Source organism: Sylvia atricapilla, chromosome 3 (genome assembly GCF_009819655.1).
Source record: "Sylvia atricapilla isolate bSylAtr1 chromosome 3, bSylAtr1.pri, whole genome shotgun sequence".
In the NCBI taxonomy this organism is placed as follows: Eukaryota; Metazoa; Chordata; class Aves; order Passeriformes; family Sylviidae; genus Sylvia; species Sylvia atricapilla.
The window spans coordinates 7,135,019-7,149,410 of NC_089142.1; the positions used below are offsets into that span (position 1 = coordinate 7,135,019).

The 14,392-nt window shown below is 37.4% G+C and overlaps 1 protein-coding gene across 6 annotated transcripts in view; it reads left to right on the top strand.

The window, feature by feature from the left end:
• The window catches only part of ATAD2B (ATPase family AAA domain containing 2B), a 74,649-nt gene that overhangs the window by 42,273 nt on the left and 17,984 nt on the right, over positions 1 to 14,392 (top strand). For 4 of the 6 annotated variants that reach the window (XM_066314710.1, XM_066314708.1, XM_066314711.1 and 1 more), the window contains exons 18-24: positions 731 to 917; positions 1,592 to 1,777; positions 2,429 to 2,564; positions 2,874 to 3,070; positions 5,559 to 5,718; positions 8,834 to 8,956; positions 12,946 to 13,083. In XM_066314710.1, the coding sequence (XP_066170807.1) occupies positions 731 to 917; positions 1,592 to 1,777; positions 2,429 to 2,564; positions 2,874 to 3,070; positions 5,559 to 5,718; positions 8,834 to 8,956; positions 12,946 to 13,083 (1,127 nt within the window). The remainder of the gene's footprint in view (positions 1 to 730; positions 918 to 1,591; positions 1,778 to 2,428; positions 2,565 to 2,873; positions 3,071 to 5,558; positions 5,719 to 8,833; positions 8,957 to 12,945; positions 13,084 to 14,392) is intronic. The other 2 variants (XM_066314709.1, XM_066314712.1) reach the window with 1 other exon arrangement.

Here is a 14,392-nt window from a genome sequence, read left to right on the forward strand (position 1 = left end):
TAATGGAAAAACTTAATGTGGTTTTCTTCGTGTCTCATTTTTGCTCAATAAAACACCCAATAGAAAGAAACAAACACAAAATCCCCAAACCCCTTCTATAGACTGCTTACAGTTTCTTCTCATCACCAAAAAAACCCCAAAAACAGGTTTACCTTTGCAGTTTTTCTTTGAAGTCTTCCTTCTGTCCAGAAGTCTACTGATTAGAAGTGTACAAATAGGCTCAAATATGTGATGCTTAGTGATGTTATTCAACCCTGCTTCAGGTAATTTTTCTTAAATAAGCAAACTTTTGAAATGTTCATTGGTTCTTGAAAAATCTTGGGCAGCACTTCAAGGGATGAAAGGATTGACCTGAGATTCCTGAGTTAGGACTGAACTAGAATGATCAAATTGCTGTCTTTACTGGATGTTCAGTAAGTCTTTTTATATGATCAAGGAACTAGTTTTAAATAAACTGGTTATAATGAAAATTGTCATGAATTTGATATATGCATGGCTTCACAGAGATGAGTTTGAATTAAACGGTTGTGAAACCAAAGATCAGCTAAATCTTGAGTTATTGGCACCTGAAGTAGTATTGAGGGATAGCCAAGTTGGTTGATATTTTTGGGCTGTTGTAGGAAGCTATTACCCATTACTGAAAATCTTATGGATTCTAAAATACCTCCTATATATCCATCCATTGATACCATTGGTATGTTAATTGACTGGTGTAACTGTTTTGTTGCAGGTCAGCTTATCACCAGCCAACCTCTTACAGACCGAGATTACTGCTCTCTGGGGAACGAGGGTCAGGTCAGACATCACACCTTGCTCCAGCACTATTGCACACCCTGGAAAAATTCTCCGTACACAGGCTCGACCTGCCAGCTCTTTATTCAGTCAGTGCCAAAACGCCTGAAGAGTCATGTGCACAGGTGATATTTCAGATTCCCTTGTCATGAGTCGATGTAATTCTGGTTACAGCAATGTAAAGGCAGCCAGCTGGAATGTAACTTAAAGTCCAGGTTTTTGTAGAATCCTTCTATTTTCTGTTTAAAAAAAAGAGGTCTCTAGAGGGTGATGGAAATCTCTCTAGTGGCTAGTGAATGTAATTATATTTTTACATTTTTAACCTGTCCTCTCATCACATACCTAGTGCTAAGTAAGTTTAATCTGGGTATTCACTGTCTGATGTTCATTTTATTCACTTGTGTATGGGTTGGTGTGCTGTGGTTCTAGGTTCATTTGCTTAGTTTTAAGTGTTTTACATTTCTAAATAGCTTGTGGTGAATATTGCATGAATTGCAAAACAGTTTAATTTTCATCTTGGTTGTTCAGTCATAGCAAGTTTTAAAAACATACATATTTTTAAAACAAAGTAGTTGCTTTGTAGTCTCCCTGGCACATTGACATAAAATAATTGAATGCTGTAGCTAAGAGTCACAAACACTTGTTTAGAAAGTCTTTAGATATTTCTATTCTGCTGGAACATTTGTCTATAAAATACCACAAACATGAATCATTCTCTAATGTGCAAGAACTTTGTTACTCACAGCTGATGGTAACAATTAGCTCCTTAGTTGAAATACGGCTGTTTCTTTTTAATTAGATCTTTCGCGAAGCTCGAAGAACAGTACCAAGTATAGTTTACATGCCTCATATTGGTGATTGGTGGGAAGCTGTCAGTGAAACTGTGAGAGCTACTTTCCTAACTTTGCTGCAAGATATACCATCTTTCTCACCTATATTTCTACTGTCTACCTCTGAGTCCATGTTTAGTGATTTGCCTGAGGAGGTAAGTTTATTGTGGAAAGAGGCATTGTTAGAGGGTTCTGTACTCTTCTGAATGTTTTAATCATGTAAAATCATTTTGTTTTGTAGTGGTTTTCTAACTTAAATTAAAATATGTCAAACAGAAAATGTAATAGTTATTGAATGTTAGTAATTTTCCTTAAGGTGGGATGTATGTCTGTATTACTGATTTTCATAAGCTCCATGCTGCTCTACTGAGAAGACAAAATTGTTCATTTTCTCAATTGTTCTTTTTGACAAATGACTCCATTATAATTAAATGCAGATTTAGTCTAAAGGCCTGACCTTGAGCTTTACATTTTCTGAGGCTCTGGATAGGGGGAGGGTTCCTGGTTTTTCTCCTTAACATTTTCTGTGATTTTTTTTTTCTCCTGCCCTTTTTTACTCTCCTTGTACTGCAGAGCTGGCCATTGTTAGGATCATGGGATACTGCGAGTTTTGTTACTGTAGAAAATTGAGTGAGAATTACAAGTGTTTATTTTCCCTTTGCTGTGAATAGGACTTTAGGTAGAACATACTATCTCCTGTCCTGTGCCTGATTTTGAAAAGTTTGTGACTAGTATTCCAATATGGTCATTGTTCATGTCTTTTCCAGTGGGGGCTCATTTTTTTTATGTTCTTTGTTTTTTTTTAGCTGAAATGTATTTTCAGAATCCAGTATGAAGAGGTTTTTTATATTCAAAGACCAAGCGAAGAAGACAGATTGCGATTTTTCAAAGGCTTAATTCTTGATGAGGCAGCAATGCCCCCACCAAGAAGGAAACAGGCTGGTAAACTAAATTACAGTAAAACCAATAATAATTTGATCCTAATGTTTTATTTTATGTTCCTTTCCCTTTTAAAAAGGTGTGGGTAATTAACAGTTAGTTTAATTACCGTGTGACAGCATGAATCAGTGCCCAGAATAAATTTCATAGTTACAGTTAACAGTTGTTGAAGAGCTGTGGGGTCGAGGATGCAGTGATAGTAAGATCCATGACGCATATTAAATACATATAATGAAATTTGACTTGGCGTAATCCAAAGAGCCACTGTACTATTAATGTTCCCATTGTCTGATTTCTTGTTCTTTTCCCCAGCTCTTCGTGCCCTGGAAGTTCTTCCTCTTGCCCTGCCGTGTCCTGCCCGGGAGCTGTCGGAGGCGGAGAAGCAGCGGATGGAGGACCAGGAGGAGAACACGCTGCGGGAGCTGCGCCTGTTCCTCAGGGATGTCACCAAGAGGCTGGCCACAGACAAACGCTTTAACATCTTCAGCAAACCGGTGGATATTGAAGAGGTCTTGTTTCAGTAATGCGCAAACAATGAAGTTGAAAATATTAGAAAAAAATGCAAATTAATGGTTTAATTAGTTAGAAAAATAGGTGTTTGATCCATGATCTGTCTGGTCTGAGAAACTGATTTTAGCTGGTGGTACAGTCATAGCCTCACAGTCTGTGATGCAAGAATTTGAAACGTGTTCTCTTGCCAGTGACCCTTGGAAAAACCTTGTGCATTCCTGTCCATTTTATAAACGAAATGAGCATTTTAAAATGCCGACACTCCTGTCCTTGCCAGTGCTTCTGAAATACTTGAAACCATAAATATAATTCTTTAATAAAAGCTTTTACAGCATTGTAATCATAAACATGATAATATTGGGAAAGTGATCTGTGCTCTGTAATGCATTCAGCATTAATAGTATTGTTGCATAATTTCAGCATTAATGCTTGTGGATGCCATTAATCACAGATGGTAGCACATTATAAGGCATTAACTGGTCGATTATGGACTGTACACACCTAACTGATGAGACAGTTCGATCTGCAAATCTATTTTCAGGTGCTGCTGCATGAATAGAATGGTGTTTGGTCTGACTTTGAGATCAGATGCTGGCCCCCTGCAAGCTTTGCAGGCTTATTAGCTGAAAAAAAAATCCTGATTGCTTCTGAAGAGAGGAGCATCTCTTTTGGAAGACAATAAATGATGAATATGGGACATCAGAAGACCAACATTGTAAAAAGCAGATTTGGAGTGTAAATTCCTTGCAGGATGGAACATGCATCTTTTATGGGCTGATGCAGTTCTGTCTTAAGTTGAGCTTTCCATAGTGTTCCACAGCTGACTGTTTTTGAAAGCCTGGTGAGCTGTTTAATGTGGCAACCTACAGTGTGAGCATGGTCTGAGCAGTATCTTGGTTAGATTTTTCTTGTGAAACTGGATGTCCATTATTATAGAAACTAACTTGTAGTGAAGTTAGTTCCTTTCTGTCAAGAATTTGTGGTCTAAACTGACATGAATATAGGCATACAGAGAAAGAACAAGTAGCTGGCCATGTTTTGTAGATGAAGAGAATAAAAATGCGAATTTGTTATTTGAAGACTTGCCAGAACCCTTCAAATATATCACAGCACCAGAAATCAAATGTAATCCTTTTCATCCCACCTGCTGCATTTAAGCACAGGACTCGCCTTTCTTTTTCTGCAACAGCTTGTGTACTCAACTTCCTTAGAAAATATGTTAGGTTTGTTTTACTCCTACTTGCATTGCAGAGAATGCTGCTGTGTGATAAGTCAAGGATTTTCCTAACTAAATCAGCAGCAATATTTACAGCTTTCAGTGAAGGTTTTCTGATGCTGTGCTAACAAGAAAAGGAAGCCTGTGGCTTAGTTTCCCAATCCTTGAACCAGATATTATCATGTTTCCATAAAGGGAGACAAAAAGAGAATTTTTGCCATTTTAATTTGTCAATATAAATTTCAGTGTCTGTATTTAAGGAATTAGGTGACTCATTGCTGTCCACTGAAGTAATGCATTAATGTTAGTTTATGTTTTAATATATGTCTGCAGGCAGTATATTAAAAAAAATATCTTATGGAGCCATTATGGCTTGATCTGAATATATATTTAACTCTAAAGTTCTTTGGCAGTGACCATCATATGTGGGTGATTTCAAAAGAAAAAAATGCAGTACTGTTTTAGAGGCTGCCAGTGTTTTTAATTTTCTAATCTAAATCCCACTGAAACATTAAATTTTTTTTTTCATACATTTTTTGGGTGAACTTTGTTACCGTTGCTGTGCTGATGCATTTGACTATTAAGGCTGAGACCCTTGTGGTATCATGACTTATGTTAAACACTTTTTAGGGTGCCCCATTGGTTGCTGAATCTTCAGTTATGATGTAAGCTCATAGTAAACCATGACACAAGGCCTTTTCTTTGGATTGTCCTTCTGTACAGCCAATCTAACATCTGCAGTCAATAAAACCTGACTTTCCTTTGTTTAACAAGTGATTGAAGAAACTATTTAATAGAAGGTATTTAAAAGCTGATAATTTGGCTGTTAGTGAGTGTTTAGTTTAGTGAGAACTTTACCTACAAAGCGGACAAAATAGAGCTTCCCTAATTTTTCCTAGGGCTTCAAGTTAGAATGATGGGTTTTGCCTTTTTAGTCCATGACATTGTTATGGCACTATAAAAATCTGTAACTAAATCAGTCTAAAATGAAAAATACATTTACATTGAAGTATATTGCTTCAAAAATACTGTTTAATTAATTTTGAAAGATAAATCGGTGAGCTTCTGAAGGAAAAGCAGAATTTGGAAGTCCTATGTTTTTAGCCTGGTAAAACTTCAATTTTTAACATAAATTTGCTTAGAAATCAAAATGTTTAGTAAATGTCTTGAGCTAAGTGTGTGGAATGAATCCAAGTATAAAGGTGTGATTGTCAGTGTTCAATATGAATGCATATGGTCCTGTGTCATTTCTGTGTGCTGTTTGTTTATAGGTTTCAGATTACCTTGAAGTTATCAAAGAGCCAATGGACCTATCAACAGTAATAACCAAAATTGATAAACACAACTACTTAACAGCCAAGGATTTTCTAACAGACATTGACCTGATCTGCAGCAATGCATTGGAGTACAATCCAGACAAAGATCCTGGAGGTAAGAACCTACTTCTTTTTGGCCTATGTAGACCTGAAAGCCTGGTACTTAATCTCATATGCTGTTGCTATTCAGGCATTTAGATTAACTGTATGCTTTGTGATAGTTAGGATAAGCAAGTTCTAAGGGTCTGTGTTTTCAGTATTCTAAGGCAGGGAGTGCACTGGGGGGCATTAGAAGAGTAGGAAAACTGCAGTGTTCAGAGCTGTTTTCTAATAAATTAGGTTTTGTAGTTGCGTTTCAAATTTGATAGTTCGTTTTCGGTATCTAGACTTTACCCCACCGTAATTTGGAGACCTCTGTAGAAAATCCATGCACAATCTGGCAGTGGTCTGCTGTATTTCCATGTTAGCTTAAAACATGAAATTCATACACAGAAATTATACATATTTGGGGATAGAAATAAAACAGGATAAATCACCAGGCAAGAAAGTCAGTTGCAGCTGATTAGGAGAGATTAGACAGTATTGTCTTGACAAAGTGTGATGGGATGCTTTCAATTAAAAAGGAATTTGTGGACTGAAATGCATGTAAAAGCTGTTTGTGCTCCAAACTAAGGGAAGAACATCTTGTGTGCTCTTTGCTAGGGCTGTCTTACAGTGCACATTGCCAAAAGAAAGCCTTTCAGCTGGCAGCTTCAAGAGTCATCAACAAAGCATCAACACAAAGCACCCTTTTAATGTAGAGTTCTATTTAATATATGTGGTACTTGGAGATCAGGGTCCATCTACAAATTTAGTCCAATGTTTTCAAAAGTTTTTCATGAAAGCTGTGAAATTGCTTTAGCAGGTTAAAGTCTGATTTTTTGGTATTCTTCTCAAATTTTTGATTTTCTGAGGCATTTTGCAAGTGTCTCATGTGTGGACTAGATACAGTTTAGTCTGGTCAGTTTAGTCTTGTTTCACATTGCCTTTTGAAGCAGGCTCCTATTTGTAGATTAACTTTATTTCTTCAGTTTATGATGCACTATTTTCTTTCAACTAAAACTGTACATTTATTTTCTGTTCTTGGTAACATGCTTTTGAGGACTTCTAATGTGCAGTTGATGTGAACTAATTAAAGCCCTTGATGGGCACTTGGCATTCAGAGTGTATCTGAAGAGCACCTGTTTAGGGATATTTTGATTTTCCTTACTGTCAGAACTGAGCTGGGAGAAATTGATCTGGCTCTTTCTAGGCTCAGTTTTGGATAGGAAGGAGTGAAAAAATGTTCTGTCCTCTGCTGTTAACCACAAAACATGTATTGTTCTTCTGGCATGCAGGATTTCTTGGGCTGTTGTGTGAACACACCTGAAACAGCACATTATGGCTGTTCAGAGGAAGCATTCCATGCATTCAGATGCATTCATTAAATGAATTTTAACCTGTACATGTTCACATTCTTTAAAGCTGGACATACGTACTTGCCTCAGCTTCATGCTTGAATTTGTGGAAGACTCATACTGTACCTGTTTTTGTCCTGTTGTTAACTTCAAAAAGCAAAGGGAGGACAAGACTGACTGATTTTATCTGCCGTCTGGATATCAAAAACTGGCTGCTTGGGGTTTTTTTTCCTGGTACTTTGCTATAAAATTTCAGACAGGTTCTGTAGTAAGACAGGTTGGGGTTTTCTCACTCCATTGTTTGACTGGGAAATGCTCTTGAAGGCATGGAAACATAACCATTCTATGCTGGTCATGAGTGTTTGCCTATTGAAGCATGGTCTGGGGGAAAGTCTTGCCCAGCACAGGACTAGAGGAAGGTAGTGATTCAGTCAAACACCCCAATTTAATTTCTTTTTATTTCTCTCCCCTCTCCTCTCTTCCTGCTTTATAAAGGCTTCTTAAACTTTATTATCTGACGAAAACTTTGAATTTTGATACCTCAAAATTACATCTGGAACAAATGGGGGTTTTTTGTGATCATAAAGCATAATGCTTCACAAATATGTGGGCAAAACCTTCCAACTTTCAGTAGATTTAATGGACAGTAGTTTTCCCCAGAAAATGCTGGGTTCTTCTGAACTGGATACTGAACAGTCTCTTTCACTCAGCAGTTTTTTCAGCTGTAAAACTTGTTACAAATATTGCAAAATAAATATTTAGTGATATTCTTAATTGTTGTCTTTAGAGATTATTAAAACATTAAATCTGCTGGTTGTAGAATATGTTCTAGACATTAATGTTGATGGTTACTGTTGAAGTACCTGCCACAGCTGAAAAAAGTAATTTAGTATGGATGGATTGACAAATTAAATATGTTTGTACTCGAGTCAAGCAATGAATGTTGTAGGTTTCATTGAAAAGCTACATTCTAGGTGTCAATTTTTTCCACATATGGACTTAGTTATTTAGTTACGACGACTTTTTGAATTTCTGTGGTGGAATAATTTGTTTTGTGTGTTTCAAAGGTAGGGGAACTGGTCTGTTTTTCCCTGAGTTGCTTTTAGGCTTCCTACATGGGCAGTTTGTTCTCTTCCCCAAATAGGCCTGAAAAAGTAGCACGCTTGAGGTTTGTTTCTTGCTAGCTTTTTTTTTTTATAAATTAAAATAAGAAACAGCTATTCAATATATGTAATAAAATAATGTGTTTTAGCCCACTTTTGATCAGTTGTTAAATAATAATTAAACAATAATTTCAGGTTAAAGAAAAAAACAACAGGGAAGGAACATAAGTGAGCCAAGTCTGCCTTGATGCAGATGATATCTGTGTGACTTTGCAGGCACTAAAACTGTGAATATTCCTAGACTCCAGTGGGTAAATTAATTTCTGGATGATTCTGTTACTTTTGAACTCTTTGGACTCCACTCCATTACACTGTGTAGATCTGCCTGTGGAAACTGGCTGCACCTTATGGCAAATTGATTTATATGTGTTCATCATTCACTGTTTGCATTTGTTTATAGATGCCACTGTGGATTAAAGTAACAGTTTATACTTCTGAAAATGCCTGTATCTCTTCAATAGCTGGGTTTTGATTTTTGAGTGTTCTGTGATATTGATTCATTTTCTTACATCTGTAATTTTTCCCAGTTGCTTATGTTTATATCAGTGTTGTATTTTACAATACAAACCAGCATAGAAATGCTAAGGAGTTTTTGTAATTCTGATAAAAAATGTGCTGTCCTGTTTTCTAGATAAAATAATTAGACATAGAGCGTGTACTTTGAAGGACACTGCTCATGCTATCATCGCTGCTGAACTGGATCCAGAATTCAATAAGATGTGTGAAGAAATCAAGGAAGCAAGAAGAAAAAGAGGTATGTTCAACTTCAGTTATGGTAACACAACATGTATAGAGACCCTCTATAGACAGATAGGAATGGGCTCATGTTCACAAGCCCTGGACCTTGTGAGGGGCTTCAAACGTCCCAGTATATATTGAAGGGACAACACAGAGGGGAGAAGCAATCCGGGAGATTTCTAGAATGAGCAGAGCACAACTTCCTTCTCCAAGTCATAGAGGAGCCACCAAGAGGACTTTGTTCTCACCAAGGAGGAGGGGCTGATGGGGAAAGTGAATCTGAAGAGCAGCGGGGCTGCACTGACTGTAAGTGGAGGGGGTTGAGATCCTTAGGGCAGCAAGAAGGGTGCACAGCCAAGTTCAGTACCTTGGACTTCAGGAAAGCAGACTTCAGCCTGTTCAGGGATCGACTTGGCAGAATAGCCCTGGGGCAAAGAGAGGCCCAGGACAGCTGGATTGCCTCCTCCAAACTCAGGAAGGATGTTTCCCAACACAGAGGAAGTTAGGTAAACACATCAGGAGGCCTGCGTGGATGAGCAAGTTGACTGTGGATAAACTTAAACACAAAAGGGAGCCCTGCAGAGAGTGGAAACAGAGAAAGGTAACCTGGGAAAACTACAGACAGACTAAGCAGCCAGGGATCAGGTTAGGAGAGCTAAAGCTCTGGGAGAATTTAACCTGGCCAGGGACAAGGGCAACAAGAAAAGCTTCTGTTCCCGCAAACATGGGATAGAATTCACAGATCTCCATACAAAAATTTAAATTTAATATGAAATAAAGAATGCATGTCAGATTCAGACAGTGCAGGTTAAAGGGTGACTGAACTTGAAACCCCTCTACTACTTCCTGTTCCGTGAGGTGAACTGATAAGACACCATCATCATTTCCCAGAAGAAGGATGCATTACCTGCTGTTACAGACAGTACTATAGAACCTGGTTATCAAGTAAATGTTAGGGTTGATACACTAACTTCTCATGTGGGTGTGGTGGAACCAGAGCTGTGTTCTGAAAGTGCCTGTAATATGGTATAATAAGAATTATGGTTGGGGAGAACAGCCTTTAAACTGGATTTTAAATTCACTCTGGCGTGTGTACAAGTGTAGTTTTGGAGATAATGTTTTGATTTTTTTGATTGAGAAACAACCCTTGCAAGTCTGTGTACAGCTTCTAAAGTGACCAGGGAAAGTTATCAGAAGTCCATATATATTCCTGGTGTGGGAACAGTGCTCTGGTTACGTAAAAAGAATCTACCTCCAAAAGTTTTAAAGTTTCAGAAGTTAAAAAAGGTTGAAAATCACTGAACTATAACATTAGAACAAAAATTTCATGCTGATTTAGGGATTACTGATTTCAATAATTCCAGCTTTACCTTGGCAAGTTGTTTCCTGCTTTGGTACAAAGCCCCATTATTTGATTTCTAGGTTGAATTGGCTGTCTTACCTTTCAGCTGCTGATTCTTGAAATACTTCTGTTGGTAGATTGAAGACCCTTTATTAATAAATTTCTTTGAACTATGCAAGTATCTATAGGCTTTCTCTTCTTCAGGTTAAAACAGATACAATTCTTTGTATTTTCCTATTCAGTCATGCGTGTTTTTGTCTAATTTTGTTCAAGCTTCCAATGTGTGTCTTGAATTGTGGATAAATGAACCAATTGTAATTCACTGTGGCTGTAAAACAGAGCTAATATAATGCCTTCATTTCTCCTCTGTACTTTTCTGTTAGAACTACAAGAATATTCACAATTCTGGCCACAACGTCATGCTGTGAGCTGTGCTCAGTTAATTTTCCAAGTCCCCATGACCATTAAAGGTTATTGCTTCCAAGGTTAAAGTAAACGTTTGTAAGAGCTCTTTGTTACAGAGAATGACTCTATGGCTTGTAGTCCTTTCTTGCAAGTTTGCAAAGCTGGAATGCTTGCCCTCCTTTTTATGGCAGTGGCCCAGTAATAGATATTTCTGGGGACAAAGCCTGCAGACTTTTGAAAGAAGGGCAGTGTCTTAAGTCATAATTAAGGCTGATGGTATCATACAATGAACTTGTTAAATTAGAAAAAGCAGGTAGCAGTGTTATGAGATGCTGGTAAGAGGGCTTTCAGGTACAGGTACATGATGAGCAGCACCAGTTTGTGGGACAAAACAACTCACAGACAAGAATGGGCAGGATTCAAAGTGGATCCAGTACATTGGCATGGAAACTGTTGCAGTGTCATAGGTACCTGCAGGTGACACTTAAAGATGTTTGTGCTTCAGGACCACACTTGGAGGGTTCAGTGACAACTGATCTCTGCAGTTGGTCCAGCTGTGAAATGTGCAAGACTAAGATCACTGACTGGGTTAGCAAGGAATGCTAACCAAAGCAAGTCCAAAAGACTTGGAATGTGTAGAAGAAGCTGTGTTAGACTAACTGTTTATGAACAGAGGAGCTCTTGAGGTCTGAGGAAGCCTCATGCTGGAAGGCAAGCACAGGATCAGGAGTTGTGTCAAAGATTGTGGTGGTGCAGAGCACTTGGATGGTCACACTTCAGGAGTGTAGTCATGGCACTGATCATTGTAATGAATGGAAGGGATGTGAATGCTGATCAATTCTGCCATTATTCTCATTTTGCTCTAAAGAACATCCTCAGCAAGACAGCAGATCAGGACAATCACAGTGCATCACAGACTTTGACATGTACCTGTTTCAGAGCATTTTGAGTGAGCGATGAAAAAAGCTAAAAAGCTCCTTATCCGCTTTCTTCACAATTTTGTTAGCAAGTTACTTAGCAGTCTTATGTAGTTGTAAAATGGAAGGTATTTTCTTCATGGCTTTTTTTCCACAACTTTCCTGGTGATTTTGGGGGAGTGGTTTGTGCTGGTTTGTTGTTTTTTTTTTTTCCACACCTCTGCCATTTTTACTTAGTACTCTGACTGACCAGTCTCAAAAGTGCTGCACATAAACTGTACAGTAAAATCAGTATGTAGAAGTCAAACTAGAATTTCTTGTTCCTCTGTTACCAAAATGAGGTGCCATTGTTGAAAGATGTTAAGCCTAATGACAGCAAGTTTTAAGTTGGTAAATTAAGAACTATATATCCTAGACTACTGAAATTTGCAACTACTTGTGAAGACCAGCAAAGAGGTAGAAGTGATAGTTGTTTTGAGTAATGAAATATGTTTGATATGCAGTTTAAATTTTTGTAATCGTACCTAGAAACCTATGCTGTAATTATTAATTAGATTAGAGATTCTGTGTGAATCTTTTAATTTCTGCATCCATCACTTTTGGAGCTTTTTGTCAGCTCTTGATCACTTGGTTGTGGTTTCTGTTGGAGACATGGTATAACATTTTGAAGACCATTTTAGTGGATGGATAGGAAATTCTAGTTCACAAATACAAAACTTCATATATTCATTTATGTCTTTAAAATGGGCTTAACCAATATGAAAATTTGCCTTTTCAGAATTTAATTAAAGAAATCTATGAAGCAGTAGAGGCTATGAGATGAAGTTATATTACAGGAAGCAAACCACACTTTTTTGTTAAAAGCAGAATTGCATTTTCTTAATTTAAGAGCTCGTATTGACTTTGCAAAGGATCCATTTTACATAACATAGATCATAGTGACAATACAAGGTTCTTATTCAGATACTCTTTTTGATACAGCATACAATGCCACTATGAATTGCCACTTATTTTAAAACTATCTGTTTAAAATAAGGAAAAGCTTGAAATGGTCAGTAAGAATTTGCTAGTAGAGGAAATATGAATAGAAGGGTCAATCTTTAGGGACCCAATGATTGTGAGAGACAGTCGCATTTTTCTAATCCATCAGAGCTGACAGTTTAAGACCATGCAACCAGTAAGTTGTTTTGTCAGCAGAAACCAAATATTCTTGATTCAAATCCTTATTTTGAATGTCCGACTAATTCCTATTGGAGTCTGGTGCTCCAAGTTTTTTCTTTGATTCAGTAGATTCCTGCAGCTTGGTTTATTTAAATAGATATGGTTGTCTTTTGCATGCAGGCTTATCAGTGCCAGCAGAACAGGTAAATCCTCATGGTTCCGCTGTACGGAAAACAGAAGCCAGAGTTGAAGAGGCATTTCGGAGCAAACAAAAACCCACCATGGCTGTGTGGCCCAACTCTGCGAATAAATGTGCTTGTAAGTACCTTAAGTTGTAATTGTGCAAAATTAGGTCCTTTCAATGGCAGACATTTGAAGTGTGTCTTTACTGCTGCTTACTGATTATTTCCAGAAGTAATTGTAGCCATGAAACACATGAAACTAAGAAATACTCCTTCTAGGAGTACATAAAATCTTTGCCCAAGAGGTTGTAAAGAGGCAGGATTTCTGGTTTTGTGATAAAGAATAATTATTTTTCTAATGAAGTATGAATATTTTGCATTCTTTGTTGTAAAAAATGTTTTGTTGTAAAGAACAGTAAAAGACTGTTTTCAATATAAGACAATTCAGATCCAGTAAGAAGGACACTTCTCAGTGGTTTGATGGGATTTCAGGTTTGTTTACTCTGTGTATTAGCAGGTAAATACCTCCACACTGCTTAATACTCTCACCTGCACTACACTGAATTCTTACCTTCAGTACATTCAGTGTAATGCTCGAAGCTGGAAAAGAGATTGCAAATGTAACTGTATTTTCTTTTATGGCAATGGTTTTCAACAGTCAGTAACCATTACTGGAGGATGTTAAGATGCACTTCCTGGAGCCTACTGAATTAATCCAGTTAAGTGATCAAAATCTCTAGGATTGTGAGGTATGATTGGGTAATCAGAGGCAGTGCTAATTATTTTCAAGAGGTAAGTTGATTAGAACAGGTAAATACATAGCAGGTACTTTCATTATAAGGAAAATAATGACTGTGAGAGAAAGTAAGTATGAGAGATACACTGATAGTTGCACCTGGCTCTCCTGCTAAAGATGTGGAGTCCATTATGAATATATTATTAATAGCATTATCAATTATTGCAGATTGATGGCAAGCTGATTGAAGCAGACAAATTTTCATTTTGGTCTTTGTGCTGTCCTTCATGGTGCTTTTCCTTGATGAGAAATCATTTTCTAGGCATGGCAATAACTGCCCAGAGATGAACATTGTTTATATATGAATGATAGTGTTGATGTAAAATGGTTTAATTAATTAGAGGTGTATGATTTTATTTCCCGAAGCTGTAATTTCTTCCGTTAAAGGAATTAAAGTCAATCGTACAGAATTATGGTTAGAATAAATTGTTATATAATAAATTGATGATGTGGATCCAAGCTGTTCTTTATTCATTTGGCAGCTCGTGCAAAACAGAGAGTGTAGGGAAGGGATTCCCAATTAATTTTTTTTAATTTCCTGTGAAGTCCAGGATGGAGATTCTCCCTCTGGCTGCTCTGCAGAGCACTTTTCTGGCTGTGCATGCTGAGCAGCAGACGGTGGGGTTTATGGACCTCCAAGCTGGACATC